Here is a 20,037-nt window from a genome sequence, read left to right as displayed (position 1 = left end):
ATGTATACTGTGCTCATGTAAATGAAGCTCACACACACACACATCTAATCGCACTCTCTGCCTTGTTTCAAACTGTAGTCATAGTACACTCTTTGCATTTTTTTATTCTATCATTAAAATAATGCTATAGAACAGGTTTATAAAAAGAATGCACTCAAGCTAATTTGCATATATGGATTTAAACGTGGCTATATAATCATGAATCCTTTCTTTTTGAATGTAAATGATTTTGACTGGGGGCTAGCAGACACATCTCCTCTATCGAAAGCTGGTTGTTTTGTGTCTGGGTGGGTGGGTGGGGGGGGGGGCGACAAACATATCAAAGGTTGGGGAGGGATGGATGGAGGGGGGGGACTGGCATGGGATGAATACTTTAAGCACTTAACTTTTGTGATTTTATTTTTTTTTAATGATTATTAGCTGTTCTTACTGTGAGTGTGTATGCCCCCATGTCAGTATCAGTCTCTAGTTCTTATTTGGAGTAGTCTAGCGTCTCTCTCTCTCTCTCTCTTTCTCATTCTCTTTCTCGTTCTCTCGTTCTCGTTCTCTCTCTTTCTCGTTTGCTTTCTCGTTCTCTCTCGTTCTCGTTCTCTCTTTCTCGTTCTCTCTCTCTCCTCTCTCTCTCTCTCCTTTTTCCGTATTACGGAACTTTTTTATTTTCGTTTTTTGTTTTCTGTTTTTTGTTGAACGGGATAAGTCCCATGTGGTCGTTGAGAAGCTATTATATTTTGTTTAAAAAACGAGGCGTGTGCCTTTGTAAAGAAAGACAATAAAGTTTGTACTTTGTTTTTTAGACGCCTGTGTTTTTTTGGAAGTGAAGTTACTCTCTTTTTTTTTTTTTAGTATCCTCTCTGAACTTTTAAAACTCCTTGCACATACTGCTTTTCGCCAGCAGATGGGGTAAGTATTCTGTGGTGCAGTAGTTTTCAAACTTTTTAGGCCCTGTACCCCTTTCCAAATAATCTAGTCTACCTATTTCCTTTTCTAATAACAAGTTGAGGTACTGTAAATGGGGAAAAACGCTGTTAAAACCCCCCTAGTCCTTCGGCTCTAACCACTATACCACATAGCCTCCCAGTCCCTTAGCTCTAACCACTAGACCACACTGCCTCCCAGTCCCTCAGCTCTAACCACTGGATCACACTGCCTCCTAGTCCCTCAGCTCTAGCCACTGGACCACACTGTCTCCCAGTCCCACAGCTCTAACCACTAGGCCACACTGCCTCCCAGTCTCTGCCCTAACCACTAGGCCACCCTGCCTTCCAGCCCCTTCACAACTTCGCCACAGAGAGGCAGTGCCAGTGAAACGTGTGGTTTTTAGTTTTCACTCAAAGCACAGCGTGATGTCAGAGGCTGAGAGTAGAACAGGGAGAGCTGTTTATAGCAGCCCAGCCATGAGCACAGCAGATATATATATCTGTCACTTCAACCCCAGCAGCTGCCCTGCCCGACCCACCTCCTTAACATTATTATTATTACCACTGCACTGTTCCTCTCATTGTTTTTGGAGATGTTTTTATTTATTTGACCAGGAGATTTGCCCATTTAGACCGAGGCCTCATTTACAAGGGAGTCCTTGAAACCAATAAAAAGACTTGGAAAGCGCAAGCAACACAATACAAACGTGTGTGATTCAAACTTAATCAGAGACTTTAATGATAATAATGATGATTTAAAGTATCATCCTCTCAGCCCAGAAAGCCCAATCGTTACACCTGCAGGACAATCGCGTGATCTCCACTTCAGGGATCTGTTTCAGGACAGGCTTGTTTTTGCCATGCTCCCTCTGTGCCCAGCACGGGGCGGTGCTGTTTGGGGGTCTCCTGGCTGAAGGGGAGCATGCTGAGCTGACACAGCGTGGTGTTTTGAGGAGGGGGTTGAGGTCGAAGGAGCACGATCTGATCCTGAGCTAATGTTCTGGCAGTGGATGTGTGCTCACCCTGCTGGCTTCTCTGGGCTGTAGCGTTGCCAGCCGTCCTGGGGCTCACCAGACTGTCCCAAGATGCCTTCCCCGGGACACAAAATCAGACACAAAGATACAGCAGTCTTTAAGTCATAGGATCCTTCAATGTGCAGCATGTATTGCAACAGGTATTTACTTTTCCAGACATGCAGCTTGGTAATGTTCAGACAAAAGAGTCGTCTTCACTGGAGCAACTCACAGCTTACACCAAACCTGTGCTGAGATGGATGAGCCGTGCACAGCAGCACAGTGCAGTTACTCTGTGGTTTACAGCATGCTAACTGCGTTTTTTAAAACAGGAAAGTGATAAATGAATGATTTATGACATGTTGCCATATTATGTAGTTACTTTTACTGCATTTGGCACCTGGCCCCGCTGGGATCGAATGCAAGCAGCCCTGCGACGGCCACGGGGGGGCGACACAACCAGTATGGTGATCAGGTGGGAAAATAAAGTTAAAGTTTATAAGTTAAACCCTGATACTGCACCCTTCAGCTTCCAGCACTCGGAGCTCAGTGTTAGCTTGTTTCTCATCTATACCACAGTTAAACCCTGATACTGCGCCCTTCAGCTTCCAGCACTCGGAGCTCAGTGTTAGCTTGTTTCTCATCTATACCACAGTTAAACCCTGATACTGCACCCTTCAGCTTCCAGCACTCGGAGCTCAGTGTTAGCTTGTTTCTCATCTATACCACAGTTAAACCCTGATACTGCACCCTTCAGCTTCCAGCACTCGGAGCTCAGTGTTAGCTTGTTTCTCATCTATACCACAGTTAAACCCTGATACTGCACCCTTCAGCTTCCAGCACTCGGAGCTCAGTGTTAGCTTGTTTCTCATCTATACCACAGTTAAACCCTGATACTGCGCCCTTCAGCTTCCAGCACTCGGAGCTCAGTGTTAGCTTGTTTCTCATCTATACCACAGTTAAACCCTGATACTGCGCCCTTCAGCTTCCAGCAGTCGGAGCTCAGTGTTAGCTTGTTTCTCATCTATACCACAGTTAAAGCAAAGTCTAGTAAAATGTAATGCAGGTAAACACATTCCTTAAGGAGCTGCGATGACTTTATAAAATCGAATCTGCAGTATAAGTACTTTAACAATGAGCAATTTGACTCTAATATTATTTTTGATTCCTGTGCAGAGTGTAATAACTGCATTCTAAGAAGACCTTTGTTTCTGTTTCATGGGCAAGTGTAATGGGGGGGGAGTGGACAGTGACTCATACTTCACTAATCACAAATGTACTTTTATATGAAGAGAACTCTCCACTCTATGTTCGTTAAGGCACCTCACCTGCTCATAGCCCCCTGCCTTACAGCACGTTTCGTGTAAGCCCTTGTTTTAATGAAAGCATCCCTGCGCTCCGGCTGGGTGATTCCCTGTGGAAAGCGCTTCTCTGCTCTCTGTAAGCTGCAGGACCGCGCAGAGGGAGGGATCGGGCTCACTGGTGAAAATCCCCCTGGATCTGCTGTGAATCTGAGCTCGGCGTGGGTTAAAGGTCGGGGGGAATGATGTTAAATTTAACCTGAAACCCGAGACCAGCCAAGACCAGAAGAACACTTAAATCAACCGTGCATCTAATGCTATGCATTTAGCATGGTTTAAGCTGCTTTAGCATGTCTTTTAATATGCTTTACCATACCTTGCTGGTCTTTACAACGCTCACCTGTGTTTCACCGTGCTTTCATTGTATGTATTACACAGTTTGCTTGGTCACACATTGAAGAGTGTGCCAATTAAACACGGAACCATAGCATCACAGGAACAGCTTACTTCTGCCATGCTTTACCGTGTTTTTACCACTGAATACCACAATGATACTCTCGTGCTTTGTTATACATACCCACTGACTGTTTTTGTAAAGCAGAAGGCCTCCTGCAAACCCAGGGTTTGTCTTTAGCAGAGCAGGATCTGTTTCCTGTGGCTGTGTGGCTTGTGTCCTGCCCTCCCTCACTCCCTCCCTCTGCCTTACCCTTCCACCTTTCCCCCGGTGTATATATAGCTGCTCTGAGCAGCAGAGTTCTCCTGGCAGCCAACATGAAGGGTCTAGTCTCGTTCTGCTGCTTCCTCGCTGTGCTGGTCCTGGGGACAGCAGGTAAGGGACGCTTTCACACCTCACTGCCTGCAGCTATTTATTTATTTGTTTGTTTGTTTGTTTGTAAGCAAAGTAAGAGCCTGACACAAAGAGAATGTGATGGCTTGTATTGCATTGCTGGTATGAAGGGCACTCCACTAAATACAGACTCGCTCTGCAGCACAGAGAGGAAGACATGCAGAGGAATGACTTTGAGGGTGTTTCCAGTAACATGCGACTGGTGGCTGCTGCTGTTATTTATTTATTTTTTAAATAACAGGAGTTAAGAAAGACCAGCGAGAGTGCAAAATGAATGCTTCTTTTTAAAAGAGAAGTGGTGTGGAATTCAGATCAGAATCCTAGCAGCAGCAAGTGTTCCGGAAGAATGTTGAAAACTGTATTTTGCAACAGCGATAGTTGTAATAACTATGACAAAAAACACTGCAGTTACATTTAGAAGTGAAATGGGAAACGCAGAGCACTGTAGCAGAAAAAAAAGAAACTACAGGGAACTTAGAAATGTTTTAGAAAACTTTTTTTTGTACCAGTCCTTTTTTTCATTGTGTATCTCTGTGCATTTACTATGCGTGTATATATATATATATATATATATATATATATATATATGCATGAGTTTAAATTGCACTTTGCTGTCACCTCCTCTGGAATGATGTATAAAGCTCAGCTGTTCTGGATCCCAGCAGAGACCTTTAATGAGAGACATGGGGTGGAATTCGATAAGGTTTTATGAATCTGAACCTAAATATTGTATTTGCATTATTCCAATACGGGCAGCGCTAGCACCAAATAGATGACTAGTCGACTAAAAAAAGTGGTTTTCGACCTCAGAAAGTGGTAGTCGACTAATCGGATGTCACGCGATTGCAGAGTGATTATGAAGCCAACGGTTTCAGATTACAATCCATTAATTTATAAATGACATCTTAGAACGTCACGGAACATTAACGAAGATCAAATACATGCGACTCGTCAGCCTATTCGATATTTACATATGCATTGCTTGTGAATGGAGGGTTGGTGGTTACCCTTGGTTGTCCTTGGTATGATTCCTGCTCTCTCTCTCTCTCTCGCTCTCTCTCTCTCTCTCTCTCTCTCTCTCTCTCTCTCTCTCTCTCTCTCTCTCTCTCTCTCGCTCTCTCTCTCTCCCTCGCGCTCTCTCTCTGTATTCTGGGCTTCAGTCTGGTGACTCGGTTTGGAAAGCGCAGTGTAACTGGACACCGACCCCTGTCGGAGTGCGTACCCCCCTCCCACCCACCCACCGCCCCGCCCCACCCTGGATGTCACCACAGCTGCCGTCTCCCTGCACTGTCACAATCACAATTTATTCCCAGCAGTTGGCCTTTTAAGGCTATCCATTATCTTATAACTGGAGGAGAAGTGCTGAGCCTTATCTGATCAGAGACTGTCGTCCCTGTGGGCTTCCAAGCAAGCCAAACCCAAATGCTGTCACTTTGCACTAAGAGGCTGTGTGAGGCTGTGAGACTGTGAGGCAGTGTGAGGCTCTGTGGGGCTGTGCTATTAACGATGGGTTTGGAACCAGACTGTTCATGTGTGTTCATATTCACTGGAATTCAATTGCAAGTCATATTTTAGTTCACTCTCCCAGAGCTCGGAATATGCAGTGCTGGCTGACGCGATGCCTTTCCTTCAGGAACGGCCGTCCGCTTGTCTTCTGTTTCACTGTGTGTTTTGCGTGCTGCACAGGAATGTTAATCCGACACCAAGCTTCAGACCAAAATAAGACGGTTCCTCCTTGTGTTGTCCTTTCTCCCTGGCGCAGGTTAGGCTGGTAGAGACCCACAGCGGGTGGAAGAGGGGCAGTGCCTGCAGTGTAAGGGCTTATACTGGGGTTCATCTTTAGTATTGTAAGATACAAAAAAAAGGCTATTGCGGTCTTCATCTGTTCTGTTCATTGATATTAGGCAAATGTGTGAATAAAATAAAACTTTTAGAGATGTAACATTTCTCTAGGAAATAATAACACCAGTGCTTTATAGCAATAGCTCTAGGCATTGGGCCCCTTTGGGATAGCTGCCATCGTTCACTATGATTTCATCATCAGTCGGTTGCAGGTTGCTCCATGTTGGAAAAAGGGAATTCTGCTATAGGAATATTACTGCAATCTTGACGTGTTGAATGGATTTGCTGTAGAGAAAATGGTAATGCTTCTATAGTGTTTTTATATAACAGGATGTCTTTATAGTCAACCACACGGCGATGGCCTGCTATCATTTTAATTTCATTTCGTAGTGTAGTTACATGTTTGCAGCTTCCACTCATCTTAAAAAAGGCTGATTTTAATTCTGGGTGTCTTGTGGTTACTGACTGGTATTTTCCATTACAGCCCCACACACCCATGCTTCATTGCTTCTGAAATCTTAGACTGTCCAGTAATGAGTGGACTGATCAGCACAAGCTCCCAGCTTCGTCTCCAGACACTCCTGAGGACTTTTGAACAAGGATAGGATCGGAACTGCCTGAATCAGTGCAGTGAAAGAATTCTAACAGCCTCCACACGGTTCTAGAATCAGAATTGTGGAATTCTTCTCTCTCCATTCTTTGCAGTAGAATCCCCCCAATACTGTGGTGTTTTGCAATAATCATTGGCACTGTTGCAGGGCAGATACGGTAAAGTAAAGCTTTTTGGAATAGCTTTTATGTCTGGTCTGCTGGACTTTTTAAAATCCTGAAAGCTGTACTTCAATAACGCATTCGCATTAACCGATCAGCAGTCAACAGCGACTGTGATTGTTACAAAGTGTTGCCATGTAATGATTTACAATCCTGTGGGACCCATTCCTCCGGCTAAGAGAGGAGGGTGAAGCTTACAATTGACGTACACAGAGCTCCTCATAGTATACTATATTACTGCATACCTTCCTCTGAGCTATACTGGTAGGCTGGGCTCTGGGAGGGCCAGACTGCTCTTTGAAACTCTATATAGTGCTTTACATTCAAGCATTCCAATAGAAGATCTGCAGCCACCTCCCAAGGCGTTCTCCGGGTGTGTTGAATAGTTCTGTGTGGCGCGTGCAGATTAACATTCAAGTTTCAGAGATACAGTATCAAAGTTTCTTATCAAAGCAATCTTTAAAAAAGTTAAACTTTTGTGAAAAGGTCCCATGGTAGACCATGCCCATCCCCTGAGATGGTCCAGCCAGGAGCAGGGTTATCAGACAGGCAGCAGCTGCCAGTGCCCTCTCTCCCAGCTGCCCTGACCACCTGGAGAGCCCTCCTTTTTCTGGGTTGTCCGGTCAGTCCTCTAGCGGTTTTTCCTGGTTTTCAGTGGTGGAAGTTGATGAGTGCTGTATCAGGCGGTGGCGTCTTACAAATTAATATTTCACCCAGACTGCTGATAATATAATATCCCCATGTTCATTTTTCTTAGTTTGATTTGAACCTTAACCTCTCACCACCTGTCCAGGGTTTTCCCGGTGACTGACCTTGCCTGGTGGAGTCCCAGATTTAGCATAGGCAGCTAGCTGCAGTGTGCCTTATCCTTCCTGGGGGACCTCCTCTTAGGGGGTGAATAGGCACCGAGGACTCAATGCTGCTCAGTCCTTGCAGAAGATGACTGCAAGGAAGCATAATGTTTTTTTTAAGGAATGTAGAAAGTTTATTACCTCATTTTATGTACAGTATATGTATATTGCTGTAAGCACAGATTGGAACTAGAATGGTTTTTAATGATACCAGTGTTTCTGTAAATGTAATATTGCATGATGTGTGTTGCAGCCTTTGGTTTCCACCTGACTAAATATTGGATTCAGATATTTGTATGAATTCATCTGACAATCATTTTTAAGTGGCCCCGCTCAAGCAAGTATTGACTGCCTACATCTTAGGTTTTCTGATCAATTTGGTTTGTAATCTGTTCTGCGCTACTGCAAAACTGTGAGACCCTGTGAACCAAAAGCTGCAGTTTAATGTACCGTAGATTCTGCATTTCAGCATTCTCCATATTCCTATCTGAAGTCAGATATAGGCTTTGGCAGGTTGGGTCCTGGGATAGTCATCTGAATCGGGACGGCTCTCGATTTAGGACATCCCTAATCAATATCGGGTATACCCCTCTGAATATGGGTCAGTTCTCCGAGACTGCAGAGGATGCATACAGAACACTCTGCAAAAGCTGCAAAGCGAAACTGAAGTCTCCCAGCCACTATGTATTGTCATACTTACTAATCTCTCACTTTAAGGCTCATTTTGTAGATCCTTCAGATTAGTGCAACAACACCACAAATGCAAATAAAATCTATTTTACAAGATAACAAAGACACTAGTTTACAGTGTTCCTGCAGATGTGCTGTTTAACAAGTTTCTCTGACAGCTCTCCGGCTAACAGAAAATAAGGAAAAAGTAGAACAGAAGAAATTCCCTATTTATGGAGTTAATGACGGCAGGGCGTTCAGACACCAGGACGACTAGTGCCGTGTCTTTAAATAGGAGAGGAATTATCATCCCACTGGGACCCATTGTGAGTCTATTTCCGTCTCTCATAGTAACAAAGTCCCAAGTCTTGGACACCTGCTGTTGTCTGTCCTCTCGTCCCCCCGTGGGCTGGCGGCTGGGAGGAGCTGAAAGGAGCTGACCCGGAATAGACTTCTGTGTGGTCCAGTATTGGAACTGGGGACTGTGGTCTGGTGGAGGCAGTGTGGTCTAGTGGTTAGGTCTGAAGGACTGGGAGTGACGCAGTGTGGCCTAGTGGTTAGATCTGAAGGACTGGGAGTTAGGCAGTGTGGTCTAGTGGTTAGCTCTGAAGGACTGGGAGTGAGGCAGTGTGGTCTAGTGGTTAGATCTGAAGGACTGGGAGTGAGGCAGTGTGGTCTAGTGGTTAGATCTGAAGGATTGGAGATTGTCTACTTCATCTATTGGTTGTGTTCATTTTTACTCTGTGAATGCATAAGAACTAAGCAACATAATTCATACATGCAAAGTTTAGTGGATGGCATTAATACATTCTTGAATGTGCAAGGGCTTCAGCACAGTCCCTAGCAGGGTGCACTTTACATATCCCTCAAGACCATGCTCGCCGATGGGCCGGTTTTATGAACCACACTCCCCTCTGAGTCTCACCACGTCCCAGAGAAGCAGCTTCTCACTCCGATGTTTTAAGAGGACGGCTGTCCCAGGAGCTGCCAAAAGAACAACCTTTCATGGATCGCAAAATAATCGCGGCAAACGGAATTGTGCAGCACCTCCAGTTTCAACAGTTTCCTGATCAAAATGTTTCAGCCGAAGTTCTGATGGCTGGCAGGTCCAGTAGAGATAACAACAGGCTTGTATATAAAATAAAATAGATTATTGTAGGTTATATTCAAAACATAAACATGTGTTGTGAAAGGCGGTCAAAATGACAGCTTTGGCGGTTCTAGGTGGCCGGGATTCTAACTTCCTTATTTTTGTGATCCTGCCTTTGAAACGCCGTGTTTAATACACGTATTTAGGAAAAGTCATAAACGGACAACCGCATGACTTTCAGACACGCAGAGTCATTTCAATTTGAAAACCTCAAACCATCAAAATGACTGGCGTAGCGGTTTTAATGTTAACTTGCAAGTGGAACCCCCCCCCCCAGCTCACCATCCTTGGTATGCTGCATGAATGCCGAGACTTTAAATGCCTCCGTAATCAGATTATCTTAATTCAATTTACCTTTTGGCTCCTGTTCTGAAAACCTGCTCTTTGTGGAGTTCCTGCCTCAGCACTTGCTAGCTGTAAAAAGGAGAGCCCTAATGTAAAACCCTGACTGGTGTTTTCCAGAACAGATTGAGACATTAACAGAGCTTGCTGTGAGGAGAGGGATACTGGGGTGGAGTGAGGTTGGGCAGACAGACGGACGGACGGGGCATGATTAGGGTGACCATATAGCTCCAGGTTGTGGACAGTTTTTTAAATTCACACCCCAGTGCATTCAGGTACATTCTATCTGTCTCTTCTCTTTAAGAGATGTAGTATTAGAAGTAGCATAATGCATTTGGAAGTGAGTTACAAAGCCTCCGAAATGTCCCAAACTGTCCCAGTGAGACTGATTCACTATCCCTAACCGTAACCCTAACCCTAACCCAAACCTTAGTAGATATGGATCTTACAAGATCCGAACCCACATGCACTCATTATACACAACAGAGTTGTAGTGTGTCTGATTGTTCTAAAGAAAATAGCATGTGTTATGGGTAATAATTCACAGTGTTGGAAGATCTCTCACCTCTACATGATGGAGGAAATTGGCGTAGTCGGACTGTATCTCTCCAGCTGTAGACAATGACTCAACATTTCCTCCCTGAGGAGGTGAGTCAGTATGTGTTTGATCTGAACCTTCTGCTATTTAAAAACACTCAGTTCACATTCTCACTACAAGGGAAAAGAAATTTTTGAATTACAAAATTTTTTTTTATTTTTTCAAATTTATATAATCCGTTAAGGTATATCAAACTGAATACTGATGCAAGTGTTGTAGGTTTTGGATGATGTGTTTTGGGCTACAATTTACCCATCACCTGAAGGCCTTTTTGGAAGCCAATAATTCTTAATTAGCACAAGCAAAGCTTCAATCATTTTGAGAGTGATTCCTCTTATGAGTTGCTTTGTCCTTGCCATCAACCTCTAATAACATAAGTAATGAAACTAAAAAAAAACAGTAAAACATCCTAAACAAAATCTGGTATATTATAACGTCGTCAGCTGCTGGCTAATCAACGGTAATTATTTAAGCCGCTGACATCGAATGCCATTGGTAATGAAGTGTCAGACATTCTGAATTCTGATCTGTTGCCATTCAGGGAGTGAGAACACACTCTCAGCAGAGTTCTAGGTGTAGTTGCTACTCAGAGGTTTAAGGAGAGAACCTGTGTTTAACCCCCCGTTTTGGATACTATTTCATAAAAGAAGCACATGTGCCGATTTCATAACTGTACTGCAGGCTGCATGGAATGTGTACAGCCTCTGTGGTTTCCATCAGTCACACCTTTTTCAGTCGGGGCCCGCAATGGTAAAGGGACACAGGTGTGAACTGGCTGAGTTCCACAGCTGTCAGGATTATATATAGTGGGAGCTATAACGCAGCGTGCAACCTGATCTATGCAACGCTGTATACGGCAGATACACTGTTGCATGTTCCTGGGTTGTCAAGGTCAGTTGTAACAGGCTGTTAAGACCCGTACTGGTTATAATTAGACCGGTTGTGCGTGTCTCTTGTTCCTCTTATAGTCCCTGAGCTGGCCTGGAGCCCTGGATAGAATAACTGGGAGACCCCAAGTCACTACTCCTCTGTTACATACTGTACTGTTGTGAAACCATGGTGACCCATTCATAAAACACTGCTCTCTGTACTGTACTTCGCATTGTTAAAACTGGTGATTCACCCTGGAGTGGCGGCTTGGTATGGCTGGTCAGTGATCATGCTTAGGCGTGGTTACGGTCACATTTTTATGGAATAAGACTTGGAGTGGGGGTTCAAGGGGACTGTGCTACAGAGTAAGATAAGAGACTGGGTCATCCGTGCCTGTTAACTATATGATCTTTAGTTCAAAGAAAATAAATATGCTGCGTTCTGTTGACAGTTTCATTTTTTTTATTTTGCATTAAGATCTTTACACCACAGTTCCTCTGTTTATATCTGGTGAAACTGCTGTCGACTAAGGAACAAGTTGTTCTGGACACGATTGTGTTATACTGCCACTTAAGGAATGTTTTATCCATCTATCTATATATCTATCTATTTAAAAAATGTGTTTAGAATGATATATGATAAAGCCTGAAACCAGAATGTTGATTGTATTCAAATTTAAATAACAAAATGTAAAAAAGAGTGCATTGGAATATATATATATATATATATATATATACATTCATCCCGAGTAACTATCTCCAATTAAACACTTTGGTCCGGGCAGCAGAATGTAAGAAATGGCATCGACAACCCCTTCCTGAAAAAAAGAGATGCTTGATTTGTTAAAGACTGTTTTTAAGCTCTCTGAGTGGGACACAAGGATCTGATTGAAACCTTTCTGATCATTTAGAACCGGCATCCGAAGAGGTCGGCAGCCACCCGGAGAGCCACGATGAGCCGCTGGTCCGACTCCAGCTACAGCACAATGGGGGCGACCTCCTTACGCGCACGTGCAACGGAGACAACAATCTCCTCTTTAACGGCATCAAAAAAACTATAGAAAGTACAGAAGCTGAGGAGGACATAGTCCCGAAACCTGACGCAGTATCAGCCCTGGAAGATGGGGAAGAGAACGAGAAGAACGAAGAGCTGAACGCTGCAGAGAATGGAGAGCCTAATGCCTCAGAACAAGACAGTGCAGAGGCTGCAGAACACAACCCTGCAGACGAAGAGGAGGAAGACTTGCAGGATGAAGAATCAGATGCCTCGGAGGAGCAGGGTGAGGAAGAGACTGCAAAGAAGAACACCTCTGAAGAGGAAGACAAAGAATCAAAGACGTCGGACGAAGAAAAGGGTAAAGAATCAACCACATCCACAGGAGAAGACACAGATTTAGAGTCTGAAGAACAGAGTGCATCAGAAGAAGAAAAAGGAGAAGAGGCTGGAAGAGAGTCCACATCAGAGGAAGAAGAAACGGATGCCTCAGAAGAAGACACAGATACTAGTGAGTCTGAAGAACAACAGCCTGACGAGGGCGATTCGACTTCAGAGGTGACGGAAGTTGGAGAGAATCTTGCAGAGGCCGAAGGGGGTGACGCCACTGATGCCTCCCTTGAGTCTGAGGAGCAAAGCGATGAGAGTGAAAGTCTAAACCGGGAAGATGAGACTGACCCTGAGTCAGAAGGAGAGGATGAAAAACAAGATGAAGTCGGCCAAGCTTCATATGAAGCAGACAAGCCATTAGGTGAAGATCCCAATGCTCATTTAATGATTTATGTTTAATTGGTTCAGAAGGAATCCATATCTTTGAATTCGAAAAACAAATCCCGTTTGGGGAGATATGGCGAGGTGGGGGTGGGGTGGAAACATATTGTGGTTCCCCCCCCCATTAAAAAAGCATGTACTGCCTGCAATCCCTGAAATAAATGATTACAGTATCCATGTCGTTTTTTATGTCAATGTGTTTTTTTGCTCACTCAGATTTCCCTGCGAGTAAGATGTTTGTCAGAGTGCCACCATCTTTATTCAGCTGTTTCTTTTGTTTTTTCTCTTCAGAAGAAGAGGATGAATTGTTGGCCTCTCTCCTTAGAGACAGATCTCACATTGAAGAAACACTCAGGCTGAAAGAGGACACCAAGTCAGACGACTACTCAGGTAGGCCCCCTGAGTCACTTCCACTTCCTTAGGTCCCATTAAGGGTACAAACTATTTTCCTTAATGAAGAAAAAAAAACATGTTGCAATTGGAATGGGTATTTCTGCGTAAATTTGTTAGTGATAGGGTCAAATTAAATATGGTGAAAATTGTCTTGCAGCTGCACTACAGCGTCTACGAAAGGTCTACCACTCCGCTATCAAACCTCTGGAGCAGGCCTACAAGTACAACGAGCTGAGGCAGCATGAGATCTCAGGTAAGCCAAAACGAGCGTCAGGCATGTATTGTGGAGTTGAGCTCACGACTGCGTTAGTGCGTTCATTTCTAAACTCAACACTCAAGAGTGTTGAATAGTGAGGGATGCAATCCGATAAGGAATTTATGGTTTTACTTGATGGTTCTGGGTAAACTTGTGGTTAAAGTTTTGGATTAGGTTGGTGTGTTTACTGTATGTATAGGGCAGGATTGCGTAGGACTGTAATGTATTCACTGTCATAGTCCATGATGCCCTGATGTAATCCCTGCATTGAAACTGGAAACTCACCATCCTAACATGGGACCAGCACACTGTGGAAATGTGTGTGCATGATCAAAGGACTATCTACCAACAATATCTTCACTCCACCCTACCTATGGTCTCATTGGGTAAAGCAAGCACTGCTCAAAGCCTCAACTGCAATTTTTAATTTTCAAATGAGGAAAGTTTTTTTTACATATGGTGATGTGAAGATCTTGTGCTACTGGTACCAGAGAGAATCCACCACTGTCCAAACAACATCCAAAGAATCAAGCAACCTCTTTTCTTGTTTTGTTTTCTTACAGTATATCTCAACTGATTTTCCATTCAGATTTAATTGAGAAGGAGGTGTTGTGAATCTTTTGATGGGTCTCTAAATAATCACGGCATTGTGCTTCTCCGCTTTCACTATCAAATGGCAGAAGCGGCTTTCTATCGTCTCTCCTCTCTTTTCCCAGCACTGCTTGCTCTCTCCCCCTCCCCTCCCCCCCTCTCTGTCTTTCTCCCTCTCCCTTTCTCTCTTGCTCTCTCTCTCCCTCACCCCTCTCTTTCTCTCTCCCTCTCTCTCTTTTTGTATTTCTCCCTCTCCTCTCTCTCCCCCTCTCTCTCCTCCTCCCCCTCCCTCTATCTCTCTCTCTCTTGCTCTCTATCTCCCTCACCCACTCTCTTGCTCTCTATCTCTCCCTCTCCCTCCCCCTGCCCTCCCCCCTCTCTCTTCTCTCACCCCTGTGTTGTTCTTTCATCTCCTTCCCCTCTAACAGCTTACCCCGGACGAACGTTAGGAGCCTCAGCGACAGGTGGGTACCCCAGAGCCCCCTTGCATGCCACTGCCTGGGATTTTAACCCTTTCACTGTCTGAACATCCTGAACTATTTGGCACAGTCCCACTGGGCTGCCAATCAGACGTCTCGCATTTCCAGATATAAAATATACTATACTATACTAGGTGCAACCTACATTCGGTCCTATTATAATAAAGCTGCCCGGATTACCAGGGCCACTTGCAGTGTTTGTAAGGGGGTGCTGGTGTACTTGCTGTGAGGACGGTGAAAGGGGTGAAAGCATGCAGGACCGGGCCTGGAGCAGAGCGGCTATCAATTGGAGTATCAGGAAAGAAACCCTGTTTGAGAAATGTACCTGCCGCTGCATTGCTGGAAAGCTGTACTGAATACTCACAAGCCATGTAGTGAGCTATGCAGCCTTCTGTGAGTGGGATATCCTTAGTAATCCTCCTATTAGGATCGGCTATTCTGCTTTTACCACTAGAAGCTGCTCCTTGGATTTCAGAACCCAGTCATTATAATCCACTCATTTTCCAGTCGTTATAATCACGGGTATTTCTTTCTACATGAAGCTGAGGTCTGGGCAATGTTTTTTTGCTATAAAACAAAACAAAACAAAACAATGCTGTCTGGCACCTTTCTGCTTGATGACTGAGGGGGGGGGGGGGGGGGTTATGTCCATACTGTCCTTTTTGTAAGGGCACAGTTGCCAGCTTTGTGCTGCACTGCATGGCACGCTTTTGGGGTCTTGTACTGTTGTCAGCCCCTGGCCGCACTACCACAGGATCAGAACATCTACAAGAAGTCTGTAAGATGAAGAACAGATTAGGGTTAGGGATCAGTCTTTCAAATCAGTAATCACAGGTGCATGAGCAGATATTCCCACCAGAAAGAGGAGTCGCTTGGTTAGATCTTTGCTATGAGATTGAGAACCATCCAAGCTATACTGCTTATTATATCTAACACAACACCAGGATTATTGTTTGCTGCAGAACAGGTTATTTAAACACACAGAGAGGGAACCGGGTAGTGATACCTGCAATTGTAACGTCACAGTGTAAGAGATATCCATTTACCCACACATTTGGAATGGTACTGGGAAGTGAAGAGGGAACTGAGACAGTGTGAAAGCAAGACTTCCATCGGACAGCAGAGACAATGTCATGAGGGCAGTTCCGTTGTAGGAAGGTCACTGGTCTACACTGTCCCAAACCTAGACTGTGTAAGGCCTTGTTTTGGAACTTACTTGGTGCTGCCAATCACTATTGAAACCGGCAGTAAAAAGTACATTCCTTTATCAAACCATTCCAGGGTCATGGAAAAGGAAGTTTATGTCTATTAGAGTTGGTGGTAAATATTGGGGGACAGTTTGTGTAAAAGCATAAAGGTGGCTTTGTACATGTCTAATTAATCCCCACTAACTGTTACGGCTCTCTGCACAACAGATCTCCTTACCCAGTCCTACACTCTACATCAGTCTTCTCTCTTTTCCAGATGGGGAGATCACCTCCAAACCTATGGTGTTGTTCCTGGGACCATGGAGCGTTGGCAAGTCCTCAATGATAAACTACCTCCTGGGGCTGCAGGACACTCCTTACCAGCTGTACACAGGTAACCCTTAACTTTACACTGATAACCCCTACCTTTACACAGGTAACCCTTAACTTTACACTGATAACCCCTACCTTTACACAGGTAACCCTTAACTTTACACTGATAACACCTACCTTTACACAGGTAACCCTTAACTTTACACTGATAACCGCTACCTTTACACAGGTAACCCTTAACTTTACACTGATAACCCCTACCTTTACACATTGCGCCTTCATGTTTCTGACGCAGTGTTTGTGTGTGTGCGCTTGGCAGGGGCTGAGCCCACGACCTCCGAGTTCACAGTGATCATGCATGGTGAGAAGATCCGCTCCATCGAAGGCATCGTCATGGCGGCCGACAGTTCTCGCTCCTTCTCCCCCCTGGAGAAGTTCGGACAGAACTTCCTGGAGAAGCTGGTTGGCATCGAGATGCCACACAAGATGCTGGAGAGGGTCACCTTCGTGGACACGCCCGGCATCATTGAGAACCGCAAGCAGCAAGAGAGAGGTAAGCAGCGGTCATGGGAGATGATCAGATGAGGAGGGACATGAGGCGAGGGTTTATAGAGGAGAGATGGAAGGGAGGAAGGAATTGAGAGTAAGGGGAATGGAGGGGGGAGTGGATTGGAAATGAAACTGAGAGGAATACAGAGACACAGCGGAAGAGCCCAAGCTCACTTTAACCACAATTAAAACACACAGAGAGAAAGAAAGAACTGGGCAGTGTCAAACAAAGTTCTAACAGCTAGTGGCTGAGCTGAGGTTGGTACCCAGGGTCTGCTTTCTTGTCATTTTTGGGATTGCCACAACTGCCACTTGCCACTTGCATCCCAGAAGCATCGTTAGTCTCAACTCTCTCTCTTTTCCTTTTTCAAAAGGCTACCCCTTCAATGATGTGTGCCAGTGGTTCATCGACCGCGCTGACCTGATCTTTGTGGTCTTCGACCCCACTAAGCTCGACGTGGGTCTGGAACTGGAGACGCTTTTCCGACAGCTCAAGGGGCGCGAGTCGCAGATCCGCATCATCCTGAACAAAGCAGACAGCCTGGTCACTCAGGACCTGATGAGAGTCTACGGCGCCCTCTTCTGGAGCCTGGCCCCGCTCATTAACGTGACCGAGCCCCCCCGCGTCTACGTCAGCTCCTTCTGGCCCCTGGACTACGCGGCCGACACCAGCCGGGAACTCTTCAAGAAGGAAGAGATCTCTCTGCTGGAGGACCTGAACCAGGTGATTGAAAACCGCCTGGAGAACAAGATCGCTTTCATCCGGCAGCACGGCATCCGGGTGCGCATTCACGCCCTGCTGGTGGACCGCTACCTCCAGACCTACCGCGACAAGATGACCTTCTTCAGCGACCCCGAGCTGGTCTTCCAGGAGATCCTGGACGACCCAGACAAGTTCTACATCTTCAAGTCCATCCTGGCCAAGACCAATGTCAGCAAGTTCGACTTGCCCAACCGCGATGCCTACCGTGACTTCTTTGGAATCAACCCCATCAGCAACTTCAAGCTGCTGTCCGCTCAGTGCTCCTACATGGGAGGCTGCCTGCTGGAGAAGATCGAGAGGGCCATCACCCATGAGCTTCCGGGCCTCTTGGGGAGTATCGCTTCAGATAGGAACCCATCTCTATCATCTTGCGAAGCCACAGGCTGCGGAGAGAAGCCCAAGAACCGCTATAAAAAGCACTGAAGAGAAGGAGAGGAGGAGGAGAGACGGAGGAGGAGGAGAGGAGGAGAAGGAGGAAGAGGAGAGGAGGACAGAAGCTTTTCTGTTCCTCCACCAAAAAAAAAATAGAAAATGCTGCGGCCGTGGAATTCTTTAAAAAAAAAAAACAAATAAAGTAGAAAAAATGTAATACACGACTCCCTCCTCTCTCCCTGTACAGTACGTGCAGCACAGGACTGGCATTGACATGAAAATCACGGGGGAAAAAATCAAAGAAAAAAATTGAAAAATAGAAAATAAGATAACAAAGACTTTCAGTCAGTACCAGCCCCCTATGTATGTGAATAAAAATGGGAAAAGGTGATAGATTTGCTGTTCTATTGTTATGTTAATTATTAGTATTATTTTTTTTTTAAATTCAGGTGCACAGATTATGGTCCTGTACGCTCATCAGTATGCTAGAGCTGTAACTTTTTGCAAAAGCATCAGTAGATATATCTGGGGTGTCCTTGTACATTTGGGCGAAGGGGGTGGATTATAGGGATATGAGATACAGTTTCAATCTCCAATCCACCCTCATTCATATTCAAGGCTTCATTTGGAGCCAAAAGAAAAAGGGCCAGTACTCACCAACTGACAGAACTGTACCCCTGTCACATGACAAAGGACAAGGTGGACTTCATCTGGAATGCCAACTTTGTCATGTGACAAGGGCTGTCGTTGAATCTTATCCAGGTTGATCAGCTGTCTACTGCCATGTGTATCTGTACCTCATTTTATATACGAGACTCAGCAGTAGTTGGTGTTGTATTCGGGACAAACCCCTCCGTGCATCTCTTTTGTTTGGGATCTCTTTCAGTAGTTCTGCTTTGGGAACGGCAAGCACTGAGAAGGTCTTGCTTGTCACCTTGCATTAGAATGACCAGGTGGTTCTATTACTGCCTTTTTACATCGACAAAGCCTGAGGAATCTGTAGAATCCCAGGTAACTGATAGGATTCCTCTGCAGGATCGGTGGCTGATGCATTTAAAGGGGGAAGGCTTGCGGACAGTGGACAGTCTGCGGTGACGGAGAGGAGAAGGTCTGGGAGGGGGATAGGTAGAAATAGGAGAAAGGAAAAGGGGAGCTCCGTTTGTAAATGTAATTTATTTAAAAAAGGGAAAGGTTGTTAAAAGACTGAAGGTAGTCAGGTGAGCGTAAAGCTGTCCACGGATCACACAGCTACTGGTTTACTGTCCCGTAATCTCACTACTTTCCCCACTCTTGTCTGCTTCCTGCTGTGTGTATTCCACAGGTTTTAGTTTTCTTTCTTCTGGAGAGAAACTGCTTCTTGCCGTTTGTCTTCCTCTTCTTTTTCTTTTCTTTTCTGCCCTTCTCATTTCTTCCTTTGCTTTGTCTTTACCTCCCCTCCCTCTTCCTTTATTATTTATTCTTTCCTTCCTTGTTTTCTGTCTTTCTTTGATGTTGGGGTGAGCCGTTGTCTAAACCTTGGTGCTTCTGAACACTGGCCAGTGTCTCCTGGGATCCTTAGCTTGTTAACTCACCTGAGACGCTGGGTATCTGGTGCAAACAGAGGTGGACCTGTTTTAGCTGTAAACCATGCTGCAAACTTGTGTGTGTGCATCTGGGAAAACCCTTAACACTTACTGTTTAGCTCAGAAAGCATTTTAATAAAAGGTCATGCTTTTCAATGGTCACACGCCTCTTGTCTTCTCAATCCTGTCTTACGGACACAGCTGGGCTAAAGGCAAGGTTTTCATCTTTCTTTTCAAAACATGTTTGATCAAATGACATCTGAGATTGTACTAGATTACCAAGCTCTCGGTCTGCTTGACGTTCAGGTAGTCTTTGACACTTGTACTTCCTAGGTCATCAGCATTGTCTTCTGGGTCAAATGGGGTCACTGGGTGCAAGGGGTGAAAATGACCAAGGAGAGACTATCTGAAAGTATTACAAAGTATTAACCAAGTAACCTGTTCTTGAAAAAAAGAGAATGTGTCCAGAAGGTGGCAGTCATCATACCTTTAGAAGATGCCGCTAACACTGGGGGTTACTGTAGCAACACTGTTTTTAATAAAATGCATACACTGTATATTACAGATAATGATTACATGTTTCGTTTACAATATAATGGCAAGACAGTTTCCATCAG

At 44.9% G+C, this 20,037-nt stretch overlaps 1 protein-coding gene across 6 annotated transcripts; it reads left to right on the top strand.

Moving 5' to 3' along the window:
• The first annotated feature begins 3,936 nt into the window (after positions 1-3,936).
• Positions 3,937-19,582, top strand: LOC117973641 (sarcalumenin-like). 6 transcript variants are annotated; one of them, XM_058995721.1, is made up of 8 exons: positions 3,963-4,060; positions 12,082-12,915; positions 13,230-13,325; positions 13,486-13,581; positions 14,604-14,639; positions 16,119-16,235; positions 16,494-16,727; positions 17,098-19,582. In XM_058995721.1, the coding sequence occupies exons 1-8, from the start codon at positions 4,003-4,005 to the stop codon at positions 17,907-17,909; spliced, it is 2,283 nt and encodes a 760-aa protein (XP_058851704.1). In that variant the 5' UTR covers positions 3,963-4,002; the 3' UTR covers positions 17,910-19,582. The 6 variants fall into 6 exon arrangements, with proteins under 6 accessions (XP_034782491.1, XP_058851704.1, XP_034782489.1 ...); XM_034926598.2 differs by having other exon boundaries at positions 13,227-13,325; XM_034926600.2 differs by lacking the exon at positions 12,082-12,915 and having other exon boundaries at positions 3,937-4,060; positions 13,227-13,325.
• Positions 19,583-20,037: the final 455 nt, after the last annotated feature.

This window comes from Acipenser ruthenus, chromosome 22 (genome assembly GCF_902713425.1).
Source record: "Acipenser ruthenus chromosome 22, fAciRut3.2 maternal haplotype, whole genome shotgun sequence".
Lineage (NCBI taxonomy): Eukaryota > Metazoa > Chordata > Actinopteri > Acipenseriformes > Acipenseridae > Acipenser > Acipenser ruthenus.
The sequence above is the reverse complement of the archived record's forward strand: the minus strand, read 5'-3'. Positions and strand labels throughout refer to the sequence as shown.

Excerpts from the sequence above, each read along its gene's own strand:
- LOC117973641 (XM_034926598.2), top strand. The coding sequence starts at position 4,003 with ATGAAGGGTCTAGTCTCGTTCTGCTGCTTCCTCGCTGTGCTGGTCCTG. Across the intron at positions 12,916-13,226 it reads TGAAGCAGACAAGCCATTAG|AAGAAGAGGATGAATTGTTG; the intron begins GTGAAGATCCCA and ends TTTTCTCTTCAG. Across the intron at positions 13,326-13,485 it reads CAAGTCAGACGACTACTCAG|CTGCACTACAGCGTCTACGA; the intron begins GTAGGCCCCCTG and ends ATTGTCTTGCAG.